At 40.0% G+C, this 19,009-nt stretch overlaps 1 protein-coding gene across 1 annotated transcript; it reads left to right on the top strand.

The window, feature by feature from the left end:
- LOC109126859 lies at positions 1,615-9,418 on the top strand. The gene is made up of 3 exons (XM_019230745.1): positions 1,615-1,756; positions 1,860-1,861; positions 8,978-9,418. The coding sequence occupies exons 1-3, from the start codon at positions 1,615-1,617 to the stop codon at positions 9,416-9,418; spliced, it is 585 nt and encodes a 194-aa protein (XP_019086290.1).

The raw sequence follows: 19,009 nt of genomic DNA, 5'->3' as shown, positions 1-19,009 counted from the left end.
GACATAGAGAATTGAATAGCCAACATAGATGAGAAATTCAATAGCATAAAAATATAAAAACGGTTCAGAGAATGCTTCACAAGGTAGCCGCTCTTCTCCTCTCACAAAAACGTCGCTCAAAAACCAAAAGAAAAGAGTATATTCTGTCCCCTAAAAACCCTAGGTTAAATAGCATACAAGTGGAGAAAAATAAGGAAAGAATCCAAATTCAAATCTTCCTATTAAAAATCGATATCCTCTCTCTTTCTCTCACAAAGGATCGCCCAAAATAAGGGGAATTAGGCAGGGAATCGGCGCCTAGATGCTTGCCACGTGTCGTCATGAATCCGTAGAGTTGGGAGCATGTGCTCGGAAATCGAGAGCATGTGCTCCTGGGTCTTAAATCAGCTTTTCTGCTCCAATTCAACTCCTTTTTGTTCTGATTGCTCCTGCTGTTCCAATCCTTGCTTTTAGCTTCCTAGCCTCGTATTATCAATACTACAAAACTATCAAATAAACGGGGTCAAAGTGAGTCAAAACCGTAACATATCTAGTCCTAGCATCATCCTCTTCGAGCCTTCAAGGAGATTCCACCGTAAGATGTGTGTGTGCTCTGTGTGTGGTTTTGAATTGTGTGCTTAGCCTTCTGTTCTGTCAGTGTAGAGAGATGGTTAGAGAGGGTGCTGTTGCTGGTCGTGGTCGAGGGCGAGGACGTGATCGTGGACGCGGATGTGGTCGTGGTAGGGATATAGTTCCAGTTGTTAGAGAGACTGCGGACCAGAGTGTGACAGCAGAGGGTTTTGGCGAGTTACAGGTTGTCCGGGGGATTCCATGAGTGTGGCCGGAGGGGGCAGTGTTGATGCCCCAGTAGCCGGTGATGTTAGGGCCCCAGGTGTGGGAGTCCCGAGTGTCGACCTTGCGGGTTTGCTGGCACAGTTGTTAGAGCGGTTGCCTCCAGTGGCACCGGCTCGGGCTCAGGCATTGCCACCAGTGGTGGCGGAGAAGCGGCAGCCAGTGGCTGCAGATGTGCGGGTGCATTCTCATTATGTCAGTATGCTGAGGGAGATGAACAACATCGGTACTGAGCAGTTTTTGGGTGGTACTGATCCTACTGTTGCAGATGCATGGAGGACGAGAGTGGAACGTAACTTTCAGTCTCTCAGATGTCATAGAGAGACATTGGACCGATTGGAGGTACAGTTTCTACAGTTATCTCAGGGGACTCGGTCGGTGCGGGAGCTGGATTTGGAGTTTAGTCAGCTTCTAATGTATGGTGGTCGGGCGATGGAGTCTAAGGTTGCTCAGATTAGCAGGTTCATGAGGGCGCTTCGTGAGGACTTAATGGTCTACTTCAGAGGGAGGAGATATGCTACGAGGGCGGATCTAGTGGAGACTGCAGCTGAGATAGAGGATGACTTGAGGGGGAAGACTGTGGTGGTTAGCCCTACCGTTCAGACAGAGGAGACATTGGAGCCGAGCGTTCCAAGCAAGGGTAACAAGTCAGAATAAAGGCATAAAAGGAAGCGGGAGGAAACANACATTGGAGCCGAGCGTTCCAAGCAAGGGTAACAAGTCAGAATAAAGGCATAAAAGGAAGCGGGAGGAAACATCGGTGACAAACCAAGGCGGTCAGAGATGCTACGGGTGCGGGAGCATGGATCAAAGGTTGGCAAGCTGCCCCAAGGGAAGCGGGAAGCAAGAGAACATTCGAGTGTGCTTTTATTGCAAGGAGGTGGGACATATCAGGCCACATTGTCCAAGGTTGCAGCGGTTGACAGTGAGAGGAATGCCGCCGAGGGAGGGGCCGGGCGCCAATCCCGGAGTTTAGTTTCTTTCTGTTTTCATTGGTTCTGTTAAGCTTTTGCGTTTTGGAATTGTAGAGGTTTGTTGAATTTGAGAATTTAATAGGATGATTAGTTCTTATGAAATTTTGTTGCGTAATGGATGAATGTTTATGTGATTTGTAAATGGAGAGAAATTCCTGATATAGAAGTTTCTATAAGTGGAAAGTTTCCAACAGAGGAAAGTTCTAAAAATGGAAAGTTTTAGGGGAGATAGAAGTTGCCATTTTTAACGGTTACGAGCCTTGGAGGGGCTTGTGTAGCCTTTTTGGCGGGCTGTTTAGCCAATTGTGTGGCCAATGTGCTTACTGGTGTTGGTGAAGAGGATTTAATAAGATGATTAGTTCCTGTGGAATCCTGAGGCATACTGGGTTGAAGGATTATTCGATTTCTATAAATGGAAAAGTTTCCATGAATAGAAAGTTTCTAAAAATGTGAAGTTCTATGAATAGTTAGGACTTGTCTATTTTTGGAAAGAGGATATAAAACACCGGAGTTGCGGCTTGTACGGAGGTTCTTGGTGGAGGGACGATGTTGCGGGATTCGAGGACAAATCCTTATTGGTGGGAGAGAATTGTAACGCCCGCGAACCAATTTCTGGAATTTTGGTTAGGGTGTCGATCGACACCATATGTGGTGTCGGTCGACACCGTTTGCTGACAGTTCGATTGGTTCGATTTTAATCGTCCAGTTTGCATGGCTGGTTTAAGAGAAGCCCTAAACTCGAGTTTAAAAGGGGAACTCGACTTATTTCCTCCTTTTAGCCGTTTTTGGACAGAGAAGCAGAGAGAAGAAGGTTAAAACGTTTTTGAGAGAGATTTGTGAGATCCTTTGTTGTTCTAGAGAGATTTATTGCTGTGGAGTGAAGATCTTGTGTTAGGAACGAAGGAGAAGGCTTCTAAGTGTTGGATTCGTCGTTGTTGAGTGAGAATCTTCCTGCAAAAGAGGTGAGTGCTTGACCATGGCTGATCTAAGCCTGAGATCTCTGTTTTTTTTGCTGTTTCTTTGTGTTTGTGGTGTTTTGCTTGTGTGGGTTGGTTGCTTTCATGTTCCCATAGGTTCCTGAGAAGTTTGGAAGAGTTTGGGAGGGTTTGGAAGTGGTTTGGAACGGAGGTTCGTCGTTCAGCTTCGTGCAGATCGATTCTGCGAAGGTGATGTCGATCGACACCAGTTGGTGTCGGTAAACACCATGTTGGTTGAGTGTTGGTCGACACCGACCTAGTGTCGGTCGACACCAGTGATGCGTTAGCGTCGGTCGACACCAGACTTAACCGAGTCTTGTTTTCCTGGTTTGTTGTGTTGTTTGTGTTTTGGTTGTTGGCTTTAATAATAGAATCTCAGTTTCTTGTGTGTATAGCCCAGTAGATGGGAGGATGGCCTTACTGAGTGGTTATTAAATACTCATGCATCTCAATTTGTGTTTGCGGTGCAGATAAAGGTAAGTGTGAACGTGGAATCAAGGCGATGAGGAGGAGGATGATCTAGGGTCTCATTTGTGTGTTGTTGGTTATTTATGGTTATGTGTTGGAACCTTGGTTAGAGTTATGATAGGTTGTTGGATAGATGGTTAGGAATGTTATTGTATTAAGGATATGTTGGTTTGGTATTGTTTGTACGTTTTCGCTGTATAAGATGGTTATGGCTGGTTTAAATGATGTTTTGTGGTTTGGGTTTATTTAATTAAGTAGTATGGGATGTTTAATTATATATATAGTATTTCTAAAAAAAAAATAAAAAAAAAACGGGTCGGGTCGTTTCATTTTCTTATTTCAAATTTTTGCATACTAGTTTTATTAACTTGAGTCTACATCTTTTTGCATAGAAAAACCCCAAAAAAATTTGAAAATTTGAAAAACAAAATTATAAAAAAAGAATGCTCATGTAGTTGCATTTACATAATATGATTAAGTCTAAATTGTTTAATATAGCATTGTTTGCATTATAGCCTTGTAAATTTGTTGATTAACTAGGATAAATTCAATGCCCTCGTTATTAGCTGTTTGATGCTTGTTGATTAAGTTTGAAAGGTAGAACTGAACCACACCTTGACTACTTAAACCTGCATTTGAAACTTTGCTGAAACATGCTGTGATTTGATGGCATTCCTTATCCTATTTGAACTTAATTTTGACTGATAATTGTCAAGTAGTGCATTGAAATCAAACTCATGAACACATTACACATACTTGGATTATCTTTTTCCTTTTTACCACCCTTGTTAATACAAGTAGCTGATTCCCATTATTGGAACAGTTCACCCCATCATTAACCTTACCCTTCTTTCAACCCATTCCTATTCTTTGAGTGATTAGGCCTCTTTTGGATTGAGCTTGGTAGAAAGTGTTAGGTTAGATCCGACAAGAATATGATCCTAAGCAGTTCTAGTTTTGCATTATCCAAGCTAGATAGGACTAGGTGGGAACTTGTTTCAGGGATTTAGGAATTTTTGGTAAAAAAAAGATTTAAAAAATTGGAAAAGAAAAGGGTACAAGGTCTTTGGAAATGGAGTGTAATCAAAGAAAAAAAATCTAGTGAGGAATTTGGGAATAAAAAATGAGAGTTGGNAAAAAAAAAAAAAAAAAAAAAAAAAAAAAAAAAAAAAAAAAAAAGAGAGAGAGAAAGAAACCATAGAGTGATAAGTGTGCAATTCCACTAAAAGATTTTCAAGAAAACCTTAAAACTAGGAAAAAAAAAAGGGTTTAGAAAAGCTTAAGCTAAAGGGTATAAATTATATATTTGCTTGGTATAGATTAGAAAGGACAAAAATTGATATATAAGCCTTTGGGTAGATGGGATCCTATTCTTCTATGCATCTTTTGGAGCTTACGTTTAGCATTCTCCTAAAGCTCAATCCATTTTTGTTGAGAGAAACCAGTTTTAAAAAGATAAACCCATTGAAAAAGAGGCCACCTTTGTCTCTAACCCATTCATCCTAGCCAAATGAGTTTAATAACAATGCAATGCTTGATCCATGGTTTATAGCTAATAAATGTTAAAGGGAATGGCGAATCTGAATGCATGTGTAGATTAAGGATAGAATCGGGTTTGGTTGTGAAGGATGTGACGAAAGTTCTTGAGTAGACTCCATCACCATGCATCCTAGAGCAAATAACTTGGGCATTGAATTTAACTAATCGATCAGTAAGTTTTGGCTATAAATCCCCACTTTGAAACCTCATCCTCTTACTTCCTTGGTAGAGGACTAGCAAGAGATAAGTTTGGGGGTGTTGATAACTCCTTATTTTACACTTTCTTAGGCATATTTTTATTCATGTTTCGCATTGTATATAGTCTAACCTTAGCATTTTTAACATTAGGAATTTGCATTTATGTTATTTAAGATGCTGCATTGCTGCATTTGTGCGTTTTTGATGAAAACAGGTGCTTTGGAGCCTCAAAAGAGCAAAACTGAAGTGAAACCCGAGCATGTGCCCGATGGAGCGATCGTGCGAGAAGAATAGTTCGGACCTGAACCCGATCAAGAGGATCTGAGTGCAAGAGGAACAACCCGAAGTCCAACCCGGAGAGGTACCCGACCCTAGCCTCGTTTTTACCTTCGGACAGAGCTGGGCGGCTAGGTCAAAGGGGTTTCCATATAAAAATCCCCTCCTATATCTCTCACCCTAGCAAGCCACAGACACTCACGAACCAGAGAACGAGATCTACTGAGAGAGAGAGAGAGAGTAAGAGAGAGAGAGAGAGAGTGATTTTATACTTTACAAGTCTTGTTAGGAATTCTACAACCAACTGTTTGTGCGGTGCATACACTTTGATTATGCACTACATTTTTATTCTTTTTTCAATACATTATCTACTTTTATTAAATGAAGTTCTTATTTGTTTATGCTTCTGTTTCGATTAACATGAGATCGGAGTAGTGATCTAAAGTTCCTAGGGATGGGATAAGCTAGTATGTGTTCATAATCGGTTGGATGCCTTAGCTTGATTGTTTTTACGAAATTTTCGTTCTAGATATGTGTTCTTAGTGCTAGCTTCAGACCGAGAGGTTGAGTCTAGATCCTAGGAAGGTCAATCATCGAGAGGTGTTCTATGAATTATTTGAATCAGCTTATGCTAGAGATTCACTCACTTAGCCTAAGAAATTAGATGAGTAAGGAGTTTATTGGCCATAGTGAATCGGGTTTTAATGCCTGCTTAGTCAGGTTTCTCCAACGAGAGTTGGGTAAGGGAGTGATTAGGGTTGATTGCTTCTACCACGAGAGTGGATTTGCAAGATTAGGAGATTCATTGTTTAGGGAATACATTGCTTGACGTATGTGAGGCATCCTAAATCGGTTAGGAGTACTTATGAACTGATTACCCCATCCTTAGGAGCTTTCGTATTTGATTGTTTAAACTTTTAACATTAACTTGAACCTTTACCCGAACCGGTACTCGATCACCAGCTTCGTGTAGATCCTCGAGTTTTTCATCATTATTTTCTTAGAATTTCTGCTACTCGATGACCTACTCGATCTAGTATATGATTACTTGCATCGTGTATCTAGGTCGAGTAGTTCTTGTTTCATTCTTTTTACTTCCATTCTAGGTCGAGTAGTTCACCTATCTACCTAACGCCTCCAACCACCGTTGCAACGATGCACACCACAACCCGACCCAACAGTCCATGACACCCTGACCCCACTAGCCAATACAACAAAAACCTAAGATCACTCCCGACCTCCAAGGTATACCTCCAGTCACTATGCTCATATCCACATCCTAGAACTTGTTTGCTGCATCACTCAAATATTCTCAGGTCAAACTGCCCCGCCCGCACTCTTAAACCATCATCCTCCAGCTATACCGTCTAAGTCTCGGATCGTCAACCTCAAGATCTAGGTATCAGGGGAACTACTCATCCCCTCAAAGGAACTAATCATCCCCTCAGAAGAACTAATCATCTCCTCTGCCGCTCTCAAGGTCGCAACCCCTCAAGCCTGCGGTGCGCGAGTGGAACTAATCATTCCATTTGGAGAAATAATTATCTCCTCTAGAGAACTAATCATCTCCTCATGAGAAAACAAGTCATGATGTCTATAAGCATCTCCCGACCGGAATTACCTCCTGTAGTTTGCGTAAAACATCGCAATGTCCTACCATCAAGCATATTCCCTCACTGTAATATCACCACAACCATGACCACTCTTTAGGCCAACCCCAAACATTCCTGCCACTAAAGCTGTTTATCCACCTACTTCCCAAAAATAGATAAGTTTTAACTATTCATACAACTTTCCATTTTTAGAATCTGTATATTCTCTTAGTACCATAACATGACCAATAAAAAAAAACATGAGAACTGATAATATTATCTATGACCACTCTTCTGGTCAACCTCTAAACATTCTACCACTCCGGGCATTTCACATCCCCTTTCCAAAAATAGACAAGTCCTAACTATTTATAGGACTTTCCATTTTTAGAAAATTTCTCTTTATAAAAACTTTCCATTTTCATAATTGCAAAATCATTCAACCCATTATACATCAGGATTCCATAAGAACTAATCATCTTATTAAATCCTCTCCCACCAGCATTGTCAACAAAAAATTGCAATATGGTCCACTGAGCCACTGACGGCACCTCTGGAACCTGCCCACCAACCACTAGAGGCACTGCTGCTGGCAGCCGCGCCAAAACCTGAGCTAGCAAGCCCATCAGGACATCCTCCCAACCTGGAGCACCCTCCGCTGCAACCCCCACACCCGGGGCAACACCGACACCAACACCGAGCCCACCCGCTCTACCGATACCATTACCAGCCTGGTCTCGTGACACTCTAGGATGAACCTGTGACTCTGCCACCTCCTCATTGGCCATGCTCTGGGTCACACTCGCACTGACCTCGGGAACTTATCCACATCCACGACCATGCCCATGACCACTACCTCAACCACGACCACGCCCGCGACCAGAAGCTCCCTCACCTCTAGCCATCTGTACCACCATGAACAGAAGGCTAAGCAAAAAAAAACGACTCTAACTACACAAGGAACACAACTCACCGTCGAATCACACAACAAAAACTACAGTGAACCCTAGACCTAGAACCGTAAGGGCTCTGATACCAAAATAAAACAACCCTTCCCGTTTTTTTTAATAATAAGAACATTTTACTGGTCTCATACCCACTAGAAACCTATCAATAATCATCAAAATTGGATAACGAAAAAATTCCATTAACCAAATAAAATCCAACAAAGAATAATCCAATAACCAATCAAGTAAGTAACAAGTTCCAACATCCTACAATGTTCTATCAACTCAACTCTAGCAACCTAACAATAGCTATACCACAATCAATCAAGCCTCTGGAACATCCTCCTCCTCATCGCCTTGATTCCACGATCACACTTTGCCTTTACGTGCACCACAAACACAAATTGAGATGCACGAGTATTGTCATAAATACTTAGTTAGGCAATCCTCCCATCTACTAGGAAAACAAGTTTCGGATAAGTCTGGTGTCGACAACCTCTAGGTCGGTGTCGACCAAAATTGACATGACCATGGTGTCGACCGACACCTAACTGGTATGGATCGACACCGCCTGCGCAAACGCGATCTGCACGAAGCCAAACGTCGAACCTCTTATTCAAATTGTCTCCTATCTGTCCCAAAATCTGCCAAACGCTTCTAAAACCTATGGAACCATGAAACCAACAATCCCAAGCAAGCAAAACACCACACACAACAAAGAACATCCAAAACAAAAGAGATTTCAGGCTTAGATCAGCCATGATCAAGCTTTCACCTCTTTTACAGGAAGATTTGGTTGAGAAACGGTGGAAACAACATCTTAAGAAGCTTCTCCTTCGTTCCCAACAACATCACTCCCTTCCACAACAACATATCTCACCAAAAACAAGCCAAAAACCCCAAACTCACGAACCCTCTCTTTTCTCTCTGTTTCTACTGTTAGCGGCGACCAAAAACACTAAAAACCCTCAAATTCATCGCTTCTCCGCTTATATATATGGTTTGGACAACCCAATTAAACCAAACCAACCCAAAATCGCGAATTAAAACAATCTGGTCGAACCAGAAAAGCTGGTGTCGATCGACATATCCCTAGTGTTGATCGACACCCATCCCCAAATTACACTATTTGGTTCACGGATGATACAATACAACATGAGGTTACTGTTGAAAAGAAAGAAGAAGAGAAAGGGTCTGCTTTGGAACAGGAGGCTAAGAATCAAGCCAAGAGAGATCTAGATGATATTGGAACAGCTGTGATTCCAACCAAACTTGAAGAGCCAGGTTCATTCAACCTGCCATGCTCCATCAACTACATGCACTTCAACAAGTGCCTCTATGATCTTGGAGCCTCGGTTAGTGTTATGCATTACTCAATAACAGAAAAGCTGGGATATGAAGAATTCAGGCCTAGTAACCTTTATATAAGTCTAGCTGATGGTTCAAACAAGGATGTGATTGTTAAACTGGAGAACTTTCCAATGAAGATACGCAAGCCAATAATTCCTACTGATTTTGTCATAATAGAAATGGAGAAAGAGAATGAAGACCCAATCATTCTTGGGAGACCATTTTTAGCTACAGCTGGAGCCATTATTGATGTGAAAAGGGTGTGATCAGCCTAAATGATGAGGACATCAATAGTCAACTTCCCGAAGAACCCGTTCTGCCATTTCCCGAAAAACCCGTTCTTCCAGTTCCTGAAGAACCCGTTCTGCCAACAATAGTACACAAACCTATGACAAGGTTGGGAGAAAGGACCTTAAGGGAACAATTCAACAAGTCCATCACAAGTCTGATTACTCTCACTGAACTAGAAGATTCCAAAGAAAAGACTCCACAAGCATCATTTTTGCCAGTTCTACAAGGAATTAAAGAACCCGTTCTTTTCATCATTCCCGAAGCAATCAATGAAGGGCTGGAGCGTGCATGAGAGCTATTACCAAGGTAAGTGCTTGAATTCAAATAATAATGGTTCTTTACTTGTTTTGCAGGAATCGACCGTTGGGTCATTTGAGTCTTTTATTTATTAGGTCCTTAAATCGAGTCTGTTGTTTTTGCAAGTTTAGTCCTTTTATTTGTAATAAATTTCGACCCTAGAAGGTCCCCCGCTGCTGGATCATTATATAAGGTCCCTTCACAGCATTGTAACCTTTCAAGTTTTTATGAAATAAAATGAGAGTTTTCTTAGGTTTTCTTCAGAGATAGAAGCAACCTCCCTTTTCTCCTTGTTCTTGTGTGTGATTCCTTGAAGACTGAGATTTGACTTATCATAGATCATTTCACAGATCTTCGTGGCGTCCTTCAATCGACCCATCTATCTTCCACTGCTACCGAATAGACATGACAGTGTTTTCAACCATTTGTCTATTCACCATCTCTTCGCTGCGTTCCATCTATCATCCAACAAATAGGCAGAACAGTGTTATCAACCATTTGCATATTTCCATCTATCAACGTGGGTTCCCATATCTGGGTTCCTATATCATCTGGTATCCGAGCTAAACGCTCCAAATCAGGTTTTATCTATCCCTTTTGTTTCAGTTTATTTCCCTTTGTTTGTTTCAGTTCAGTTGTGTTTTATTTCGCTTCTCCCTTTTTGATCTATTATTTCCGTGTGTTCTTGTTCTATTTTGATTGTTCATCTTCTAAAAAGAAAACCCTCAAAAAAAAAATCGCTCAGATCTGTTTATTTGATTGCCTAAAACCCCACAAATCCTAGATTTGTCAGTTTTTAGCAGTTTTCCATATTTGGACCTTTCGACTTCCTGTGCACTTGATCTCTTTTTCCTTATTTTACCTAAACGTTTTGAACCATGGGAGAACAAGGAGGAGAGGTGAACATGGCTGAGATGCTTACAGCTATTCAAGCCCAACTCCAAACGCTTGGTGATCGCATGACACGAATTGAACAACCCCCACCTGCACCAAGAGAACCAGTTCGTAACTTGCCAAGAGGAAACCATGAGGTTGATAGTGGACTAGAGGTTTAAAAGAGCTGCACCTGAGGCATCAAAAGTAACCAAACCAGAGCAAGGTAAGCCTACTAACCAAAGAGCTCGTGATATAACTTGTTTTAAATGTCAGGGAAAAGGACACTATGCAAGGGAGTGCCCAAACCAGCGAGTAATGATCCTTAAGGCCAATGGAGAGTATGAATCACAAGATGAGGAAGAATAACGTAATGAATCTGAGGAGGATATTGTGGACTATCCAGAGATGGGAGAGCTTCTAGTCATAAGTGATATATCATGGTTTTTGTGGTTTTTAACCATGATATAAGAGAGTCTTTTTGAGTCTTTTGATTTGTTTTCTAGGATGTTTTTGAGTCTTTGCAGGTTTTCTAGGACTTTGGCACAGAAGGAGCAAAGTGGAGTAATTTGGATCATTTTGGAGCATAAATCTCAAAGAATCAATTTGGACTCGGATCAAAACAAGGGCATCGATCGACACAACTCAAGATCATCGGTCCCTGACGTGTTTTAGGACATATAAATAGTATTTTTTAGGTTTTGTAAACCCTTAAGTTTTATTCTAGCAAGTTATTTTCTGCAACATTTTTGAGAGAAGAGATATTGAGAGCTTTTGGGAGAGAGATCTGAACTCCTTCGAGAGAAGAATTCCTAAACTCCTCTTTTTACTTTTAATATCTATTGCATGTTATTCAGAATTATGTCTTGTTCTTCTTTAAACATGTCTAAGTAGTTTGTTTGTTAGGTTCAGGGTTTTTCACAGGGATTTTATAATTTATTAGATATGTTTATTTAGGATTCTTTATCTTTCTAGATCTTCATCATAGGTTGTTCTTAATGCTAGATCTTTGATTAGTCATCTGGATTTAGATCTTAGGACTATTGATTGATATGAGAATATAATTGATTTTCCTGATAAAACCTTTTGATGAGCAAAATTACTTTCTACAAAGAGATTTGATTTAGTAATTTTGTGAACAATCTAAACTTGTTTTTAAAGCTGATTTTTAACCTAGAATTTTACAAAGAGATTTGGATTTTCTGGTTTTAAATTTAGATAATATTTGCAGTGAGAACTGATTTATTTTACAGAAGAGTTTAGAGTTCTAGATCTGATTTTAATTGTTTGAATCCTATTTAATTATTGATTTAATATTTTGTAATTTCCTGAGAAATTTCCTGGACCTAGGTTTTTGATCTTCTGAATTTACAACAGTTTTATTTAATATTTTGCATTGCTTTTCTTTATTTAAAACTCCATAATTTATTGTGTAGACTTGAGTCCTTGTGGAATTCGACCGCTAAGTATTACAATGACCTCTTGATGCAGAGGGCAATGTGATTGCTGAACCAGTTGTCAACCAGCAAGCTCTTTCCGATGAGAAGGTTAACCTTGGTTTCGATCGACGCCAACCAAAGGGTATCGATCGACACCCACCTCCAGCAGACGTACGTGGAGTGGAGCTGCCAACCACGTCCACAACCTGGTTCGAAGACACGATCAAAACCGGTATCTGATCAGGACTATTGTAGACTTCAACAGAGCTGATTTGATGTATGAAAACCGCTCTGCAATTGTTCCACCTCCATTCACAAGGAATGACTTTGAGCTGAATCCTACATACATCCAGCTAGTTGGACAAAGACCCTTCTCTAACCTGCCAAATGATAAGGCTCTGGACCACATTGAGCACTTTGAAGACTTGGTGACCAGTATCAAGGCCAATGGAGTAACTGAAGACTACATCTACTGCAAGCTTTTCCCATATTCACTTGCAGGAGAAGCATCTCAATGGCTAAAACAGTTGCCAGCTGGATCTTTGACCTCTTAGCAACAAGTGAAGGTGGCTTTTCTCAACTACTTTTATGATGATGCCATGTCAGATGAGCTAAGAGTCAAGCTGTCCTCCTTCAAGCAAAGACCAGATGAAGCTTTCAAGGCAGCTTGGGTAAGATTCAAGGCATATCAAAGGGACTGTCCACACCATGGCTTTTCAAGAGTGCAGTTGTTGAGTATCTTCTTCAGAGGGTGTGACTGGGAGTATCAGTTGGCTTTAGATGCTGCAAGTCATGGGAATTTCAAGACAAGATATCCTGAAGATGCTGAAGCTTTGATTGAGAATTTGGCTTCCAGCAATAGCACTAAGAGAGCATGTATTGAAAGGAAGAGATTACATGGAGGATTTGATTCAAAACAGCTAGCTTCTGTTAATGCCAAGCTGGATTCAGTTCACAATCTTCTAGTGGGTAAGAAGTCAGTTCAATTTGCTGCTGAGGTTGAGACATTTGAGCCTGAGCCAGAGAATACAGAGGAGAATGTCAATTATGTGTATGGAGCTGGGTATCAAGGACAAAGATTCGGTAATCAGCAAAGCAACAAGCCTTACAGTGGGAACTCTTTGGACTACACTCCTAAGCCTGATTTTCAGAAGCAGCAACAAGGGAACAACTTCACAAGGACTTATGAGAACTCTTTCTATCAATCTCAACATCCACAAACTCTTTATGAGAGTATAATGGAGGCCATGCTTGAGCAGCTTCTTCAGGGACAAGAGAATATGACAATGACATTCAATGGGAAGATTGATAATGTCTACAGAGAGCTTACTGGAAGGATTGATGCACTGAATGTACATGTTACGCAATTGGAGAGACAAGTGGCACATACTGTTGGGTCTGTTAAAAGGCAAGAGGGTTTTGTTCCTGGAAGAGCTTATGTAAACCCAAAGCATGCTTGCAATACCATATCAATGAGAGATGAAGACGCTGGTGCAATTGTTTCTGCAGAACAGGGAGAAAAATCGACCAAATTCTCGGGTTCAGATGATGGTGTCAGTCGACACCACATGGGTGTCGGTCGACACTCATCTCAGACAGAACCTGGAGCTGCAAAATCTCCAATTCCAACAGCTGTTGAGAGGGTGTAGAAGCCTAAGGTCCCTTTTCCTAAGCCAAGAAGGTCCAAGCAGGAGATGGAGGAAGCTAGATGCAAGGCAATGATGGACAAGGTGATGATTGAGATGCCTTTGATTGATGCAGTGAAGCTTTCACCACCTCTTAAGTGGTATGTGAAGAGAATGGTATCTAATGGTTTAAGCCCTGAAGAAGGAGCACTGCTTACAAAAAAAGTCAGTGCAATTCTGTTGAACCAGCCTGTTCAAAGGAGAAAAGAGAAGAAGCAAGAAGTGATAGTCTCTGAGAGAGTGAGTGCAGCAATTCAGTGTAGGACTGCTAAGAAGTTACTAGATCCTGGAAGCTTTGTACTTGATTGCTCAATCTCAACAGGAAGGTTTGCACACTCTCTTTGTGATCTTGGCTCTAGTATCAACTTGATGCCACATTCTGTTGCTGTGAGACTTGGGATGACAGAATTCAAGCCAACTCAGATTTCTCTTATCTTGGCTGATCGATCCTGAAGAATTCCTGAAGGTGTTTTAGAGGCTATTCCAATTAAGGTTGGAAACTTCATGATTCCCACTGACTTTGTGGTGCTGAAGTATGATAAAGAGCCTAGTGATCCTCTCATCTTAGGAAGATCTTTCTTGGCAACAGCTGGTGTAATCATAGATGTGCAGAAGGGACACATAACACTGAATGTGGAAGGTTTGAGTCTGAAATTTGAGATGGATAAGCTGAGGAGAGCTCCTACTATTGATGGACAAACTTTTTCTGTTGAAAAAGTTTCTGCTACACGAACAACAGGCTCAGTATCGATCGATGCTCCATTAGCATCGGTCGACACCCCTCCACATCCGAGCCTGCACTTGTCCACAACTGATGCTCCATGTAAGAAAACTGCTCCCAGACAGAAACCTCCTGGCTAAGGTACACATCTTCTTCACCTAATCCCCCTCCTATCATCAACAAGGCTTTCAAAGGTACAAAAACTGTTTTGCAGTTAACCAAGCCATGAGATTATCATAGAGCACTTGTTTCTTCTGTTAATGATTTTGTAGGACATAAAAGAAGCAAACCCATCCCAAAATCCCGTCCTAGTCTTGTTCCTCATGTCCTTGGTAGACCTCACTCTTCTACTGCTTATACACCACCTTGGATGAAGAGGACATTCTCTAAGAAGCATGCATCGCCATGTTCTGCTCCACCCGATGCCTGAGCTTCAACATAGTCCAACTAATGACTGAAAACAAGCGCTTAGTGGGAGGCAACCCACTTCTAGGTTTTTCTTTTCCTTTTGAGTCATTTTACTTTTTTGCAATGAGTCAGTTTTTGTTTGAAATTTGTTTGAAATTATGAACTATCTATCTATCATGCTGCTTTTAACTTGTGTTTGAGTGTCTCTTAAAAGAATAATCATCCAAGGATTGATCCATCAACACAACTATCTGCAACTAACAAGGAGTTTTGGCCAACAAACACCATTCGTGATGAGTGTCGATCGACACTGAAATGGTATCGGTCGACGCCCCATGGTAACCCGAAAACAATTCATCTTCTCATTACAATTTTCAATACGTTTTTGTTTCTTTTTGCCTTCCTCTTACTTGAAAACACTGGGAACAGTGTCGTTTAAGTCTGGGGGAGGTTAGTACTAACTACTAACATACTTTTTGTTTTTAGTGTGTCAAAACCGTTTTTTTTTTTTATTGAGTCAAATTTTTCAAAATTGTGTTGGGGACTATGAGTTTTCTTTTTAGTGTACTGCCTTGGTTGATTAATGCTGCAGATTGAATCCACTAATCCGACTAATGTAAAATCCAATGGTTGACCAGTAAACCAGAGACACCTAAATTTCCAACTGATTCCATAAAAGCCTGAGGTAATTTCTGTACTTTTCTTTTTACCTCATCAAAGAGATTGATGTTCATAGAGCTTGACTCCTTGTTCATAACTGACAAGTAAGATTTTCAAAAGAAAATTGGTACTCCTCTCCCTTATTTAAGTTGAAAAGATTATTCCTAAGAGCTTTGTTTAGAAAAAAAAAAGAGATTAAAAGATGAGATGATTTTGATCAGTTTAGAAAAGTAGGTAAATTACCTGTGACCTCATTATTCTACTCTTGAGTCAAATGATCACAAAAAGCTTGGAAGCGAGGGGTAGGTAAATTACCGATGACCCCATTATTCGCCTACAACTTTGAGAAAAAGAATAATAGTAAAAAAAAAAACAGAAAAGCAAAGCTCAAAGGAGGATAATAATAGAATAAGTCTGGGGGAGATGAAGAATACCACATGTTGTAAAAAGTTATATCTTGCTTGTTATGGTATAATACGGGAATGAGTCTAGAAGGTTCTTGACATTGATCAAATTGATGAGACCCACCGATGAAGGCTTAATGGAGGAAGTAGTGAAATTTGGTTTGAATTTGGAATGCTATGAATGTCAACGGAGAAGTACATGGTGGTTCGATTTGGATTTTTCTACTAAGCATATGGATTATGGTTTGGATGATCATGGCATTACCTTAGTGAGTTTCTGTGTTTTCAAACCTCTTTCACAGGTTTAAGTTTCTGTTTTTCTTGAGGGCAAGCAAAGGCTAAGTCTGGGGGAGTTGATATATCATGGTTTTTGTGGTTTTTAACCATGATATAAGGAGTCTTTTGAGTCTTTTGATTTGTTTTCTAGGATGTTTTTGAGTCTTTGCAGGTTTTCTAGGACTTTGGCACAAAAGGAGCAAAGTGGAGCAATTTGGATCATTTTGGAGCATAAATCTCGAAGAATCAATTTGGACTCGGATCAAGGGTTTTGTAAACCCTTAAGTTTTATTCTAGCAAGGTATTTTCTGCAACCTTTTTGAGAGAAGAGATATTGAGAGCTTTTGGGAGAGAGATCTGAACTCCTTCGAGAGNTAGTGTGCGGGGGGGGAGGGGTGTTGAATCCCAGTAGATTGAGGGAGAGAGATTATAAGAATAATAATCAGAGATTGAATTCTATTGGATTATAATTTTATGGAAAACAAAAAGTTATATCTTGCTTGTTATGGTATAATACGGGAATGAGTCTAGAAGGTTCTTGACATTGATCAAATTGATGAGACCCACCGATGAAGGCTTAATGGAGGAAGTAGTGAAATTTGGTTTGAATTTGGAATGCTATGAATGTCAACGGAGAAGTACATGGTGGTTCGATTTGGATTTTTCTACTAAGCATATGGATTATGGTTTGGATGATCATGGCATTACCTTAGTGAGTTTCTGTGTTTTCAAACCTCTTTCACAGGTTTAAGTTTCTGTTTTTCTTGAGGGCAAGCAAAGGCTAAGTCTGGGGGAGTTGATATATCATGGTTTTTGTGGTTTTTAACCATGATATAAGGAGTCTTTTGAGTCTTTTGATTTGTTTTCTAGGATGTTTTTGAGTCTTTGCAGGTTTTCTAGGACTTTGGCACAAAAGGAGCAAAGTGGAGCAATTTGGATCATTTTGGAGCATAAATCTCGAAGAATCAATTTGGACTCGGATCAAGGGTTTTGTAAACCCTTAAGTTTTATTCTAGCAAGGTATTTTCTGCAACCTTTTTGAGAGAAGAGATATTGAGAGCTTTTGGGAGAGAGATCTGAACTCCTTCGAGAGAAGAATTCCTAAACTCCTCTTTTTACTTTTAATATCTATTGCATTGTATTCAGAATTATGTCTTGTTCTTCATTAAACATGTCTAAGTAGTTTGCTTGTTAGGTTCAGGGTTTTTCACAGGGATTTTATGATTTATTAGATCAGTTTATTTAGGATTCTTTATCTTTCTAGATCTTCATCAAAGGTTGTTCTTAATGCTAGATCTTTGATTAGTCATCTGGATTTAGATCTTAGGACTATTGATTGATATGAGAATATAATTGATTTTCCTGATAAAACCTTTTGATGAGCAAAATTACTTTCTGCAAAGAGATTTGATTTAGTAATTTTGTGAACAATCTAAACTTGTTTTTAAAGCTTATTTTTAACCCAGAATTTTACAAAGAGATTTGGATTTTCTGGTTTTAAATTTAGATTATATTTGCAGTGAGAACTGATTTATTTTACAGAAGAGTTTAGAGTTCTAGATCTGATTTTAATTGTTTGAATCCTATTTAATTATTGATTTAATATTTTGTAATTTCCTGAGAAATTCCCTGGACCTAGCTTTTTGATGTTCTGAATTTACAACAGTTTTATGTAATATTTTGCATTGCTTTTCTTTATTTAAATCAACTTGTTTAGCTTAATTATAAAACTCTATAATTTATTGTGTAGACTTGAGTCCTTGTGGAATTCGACCCCTAAGTATTACAGTGACCTCATAATTTGAGAGAGTAGCTCACGGTTTAATTTGAGCATATCAATAAGGATGGCTCTTAGCACTCTTTTTTACCATGAAACAATTCAAAGAGAAAATATCTTCCACTCTCGCTGCTCCATAAACTCCAAGGTATGTAGCTTAATCATTGATGGTGGTTCATGTACTAATGTAGCCAGCAAGTATTTAGTTGATAAGCTAGGTCTCCAAAAGACAAAGCATCCCCATCCATATCGACTTAAGTGGCTCAATGATGGGCTGAACTAAGGATCTCCGAACAAGTCAACATACCATTCACCATAGGCAAATATTCAGACCAAGTTTTGTGTGATGTGGTTCCTATGCAAGCTGGACATCTTCTTCTAGGACGGTCATTGCAATTTGATAAGGAGACTTTACACAGTAGCCGAACAAACTACTACACCTTCTCACACAACAACAAGAAGCATACTCTAGCTCCACTCACCCCTCAAGAAGTACATGAAATGCAACAAACAATGTCACAGGGAGCTAAGCCAAACAAAACTAATCTTTACATCACACCTTCTACTGCTTTGAAATCAATTAATTCACAGGACAAGGTGCTACAAATTATCTTTAAGGAAGTTTTATTTTCAGGTCAAGAAGAGAAAGACTTACCACCAGAAGTGCTTGAACTATTAGGAAGGTTTAAAGAGGTCTTCCCTGAGGAGATACCACCTGGACTACCGCCTATAAGAGGAATCGAACATCAAATTGATTTAGTTCCGGGAGCACCACTACCTAATAGACCAGCCTATCAAGTAAACCCTGAAGAAGCAAAAGAGCTGGAAAAGCAAGTTCGTGATCTAATGTCCAAGGGATACATTCGTGAAAGCCTAAGCCCTTGTGCTGTACCGGTTCTTCTAGTACCTAAGAAAGATGGAACTTGGAGAATGTGCGTAGACTGCAGAGCAATCAACAACATCACTGTCAAATATAGACATCCCATTCCAAGGCTTGATTAGATGCTAGATGAGCTTAGTGGAGCT

This window comes from Camelina sativa, chromosome 10 (assembly GCF_000633955.1).
Source record: "Camelina sativa cultivar DH55 chromosome 10, Cs, whole genome shotgun sequence".
Lineage (NCBI taxonomy): Eukaryota > Viridiplantae > Streptophyta > Magnoliopsida > Brassicales > Brassicaceae > Camelina > Camelina sativa.
This window is presented reverse-complemented; position numbering and strand designations above follow the sequence as displayed.

Excerpts from the sequence above, each read along its gene's own strand:
- LOC109126859 (XM_019230745.1), top strand. The coding sequence starts at position 1,615 with ATGCTACGGGTGCGGGAGCATGGATCAAAGGTTGGCAAGCTGCCCCAA.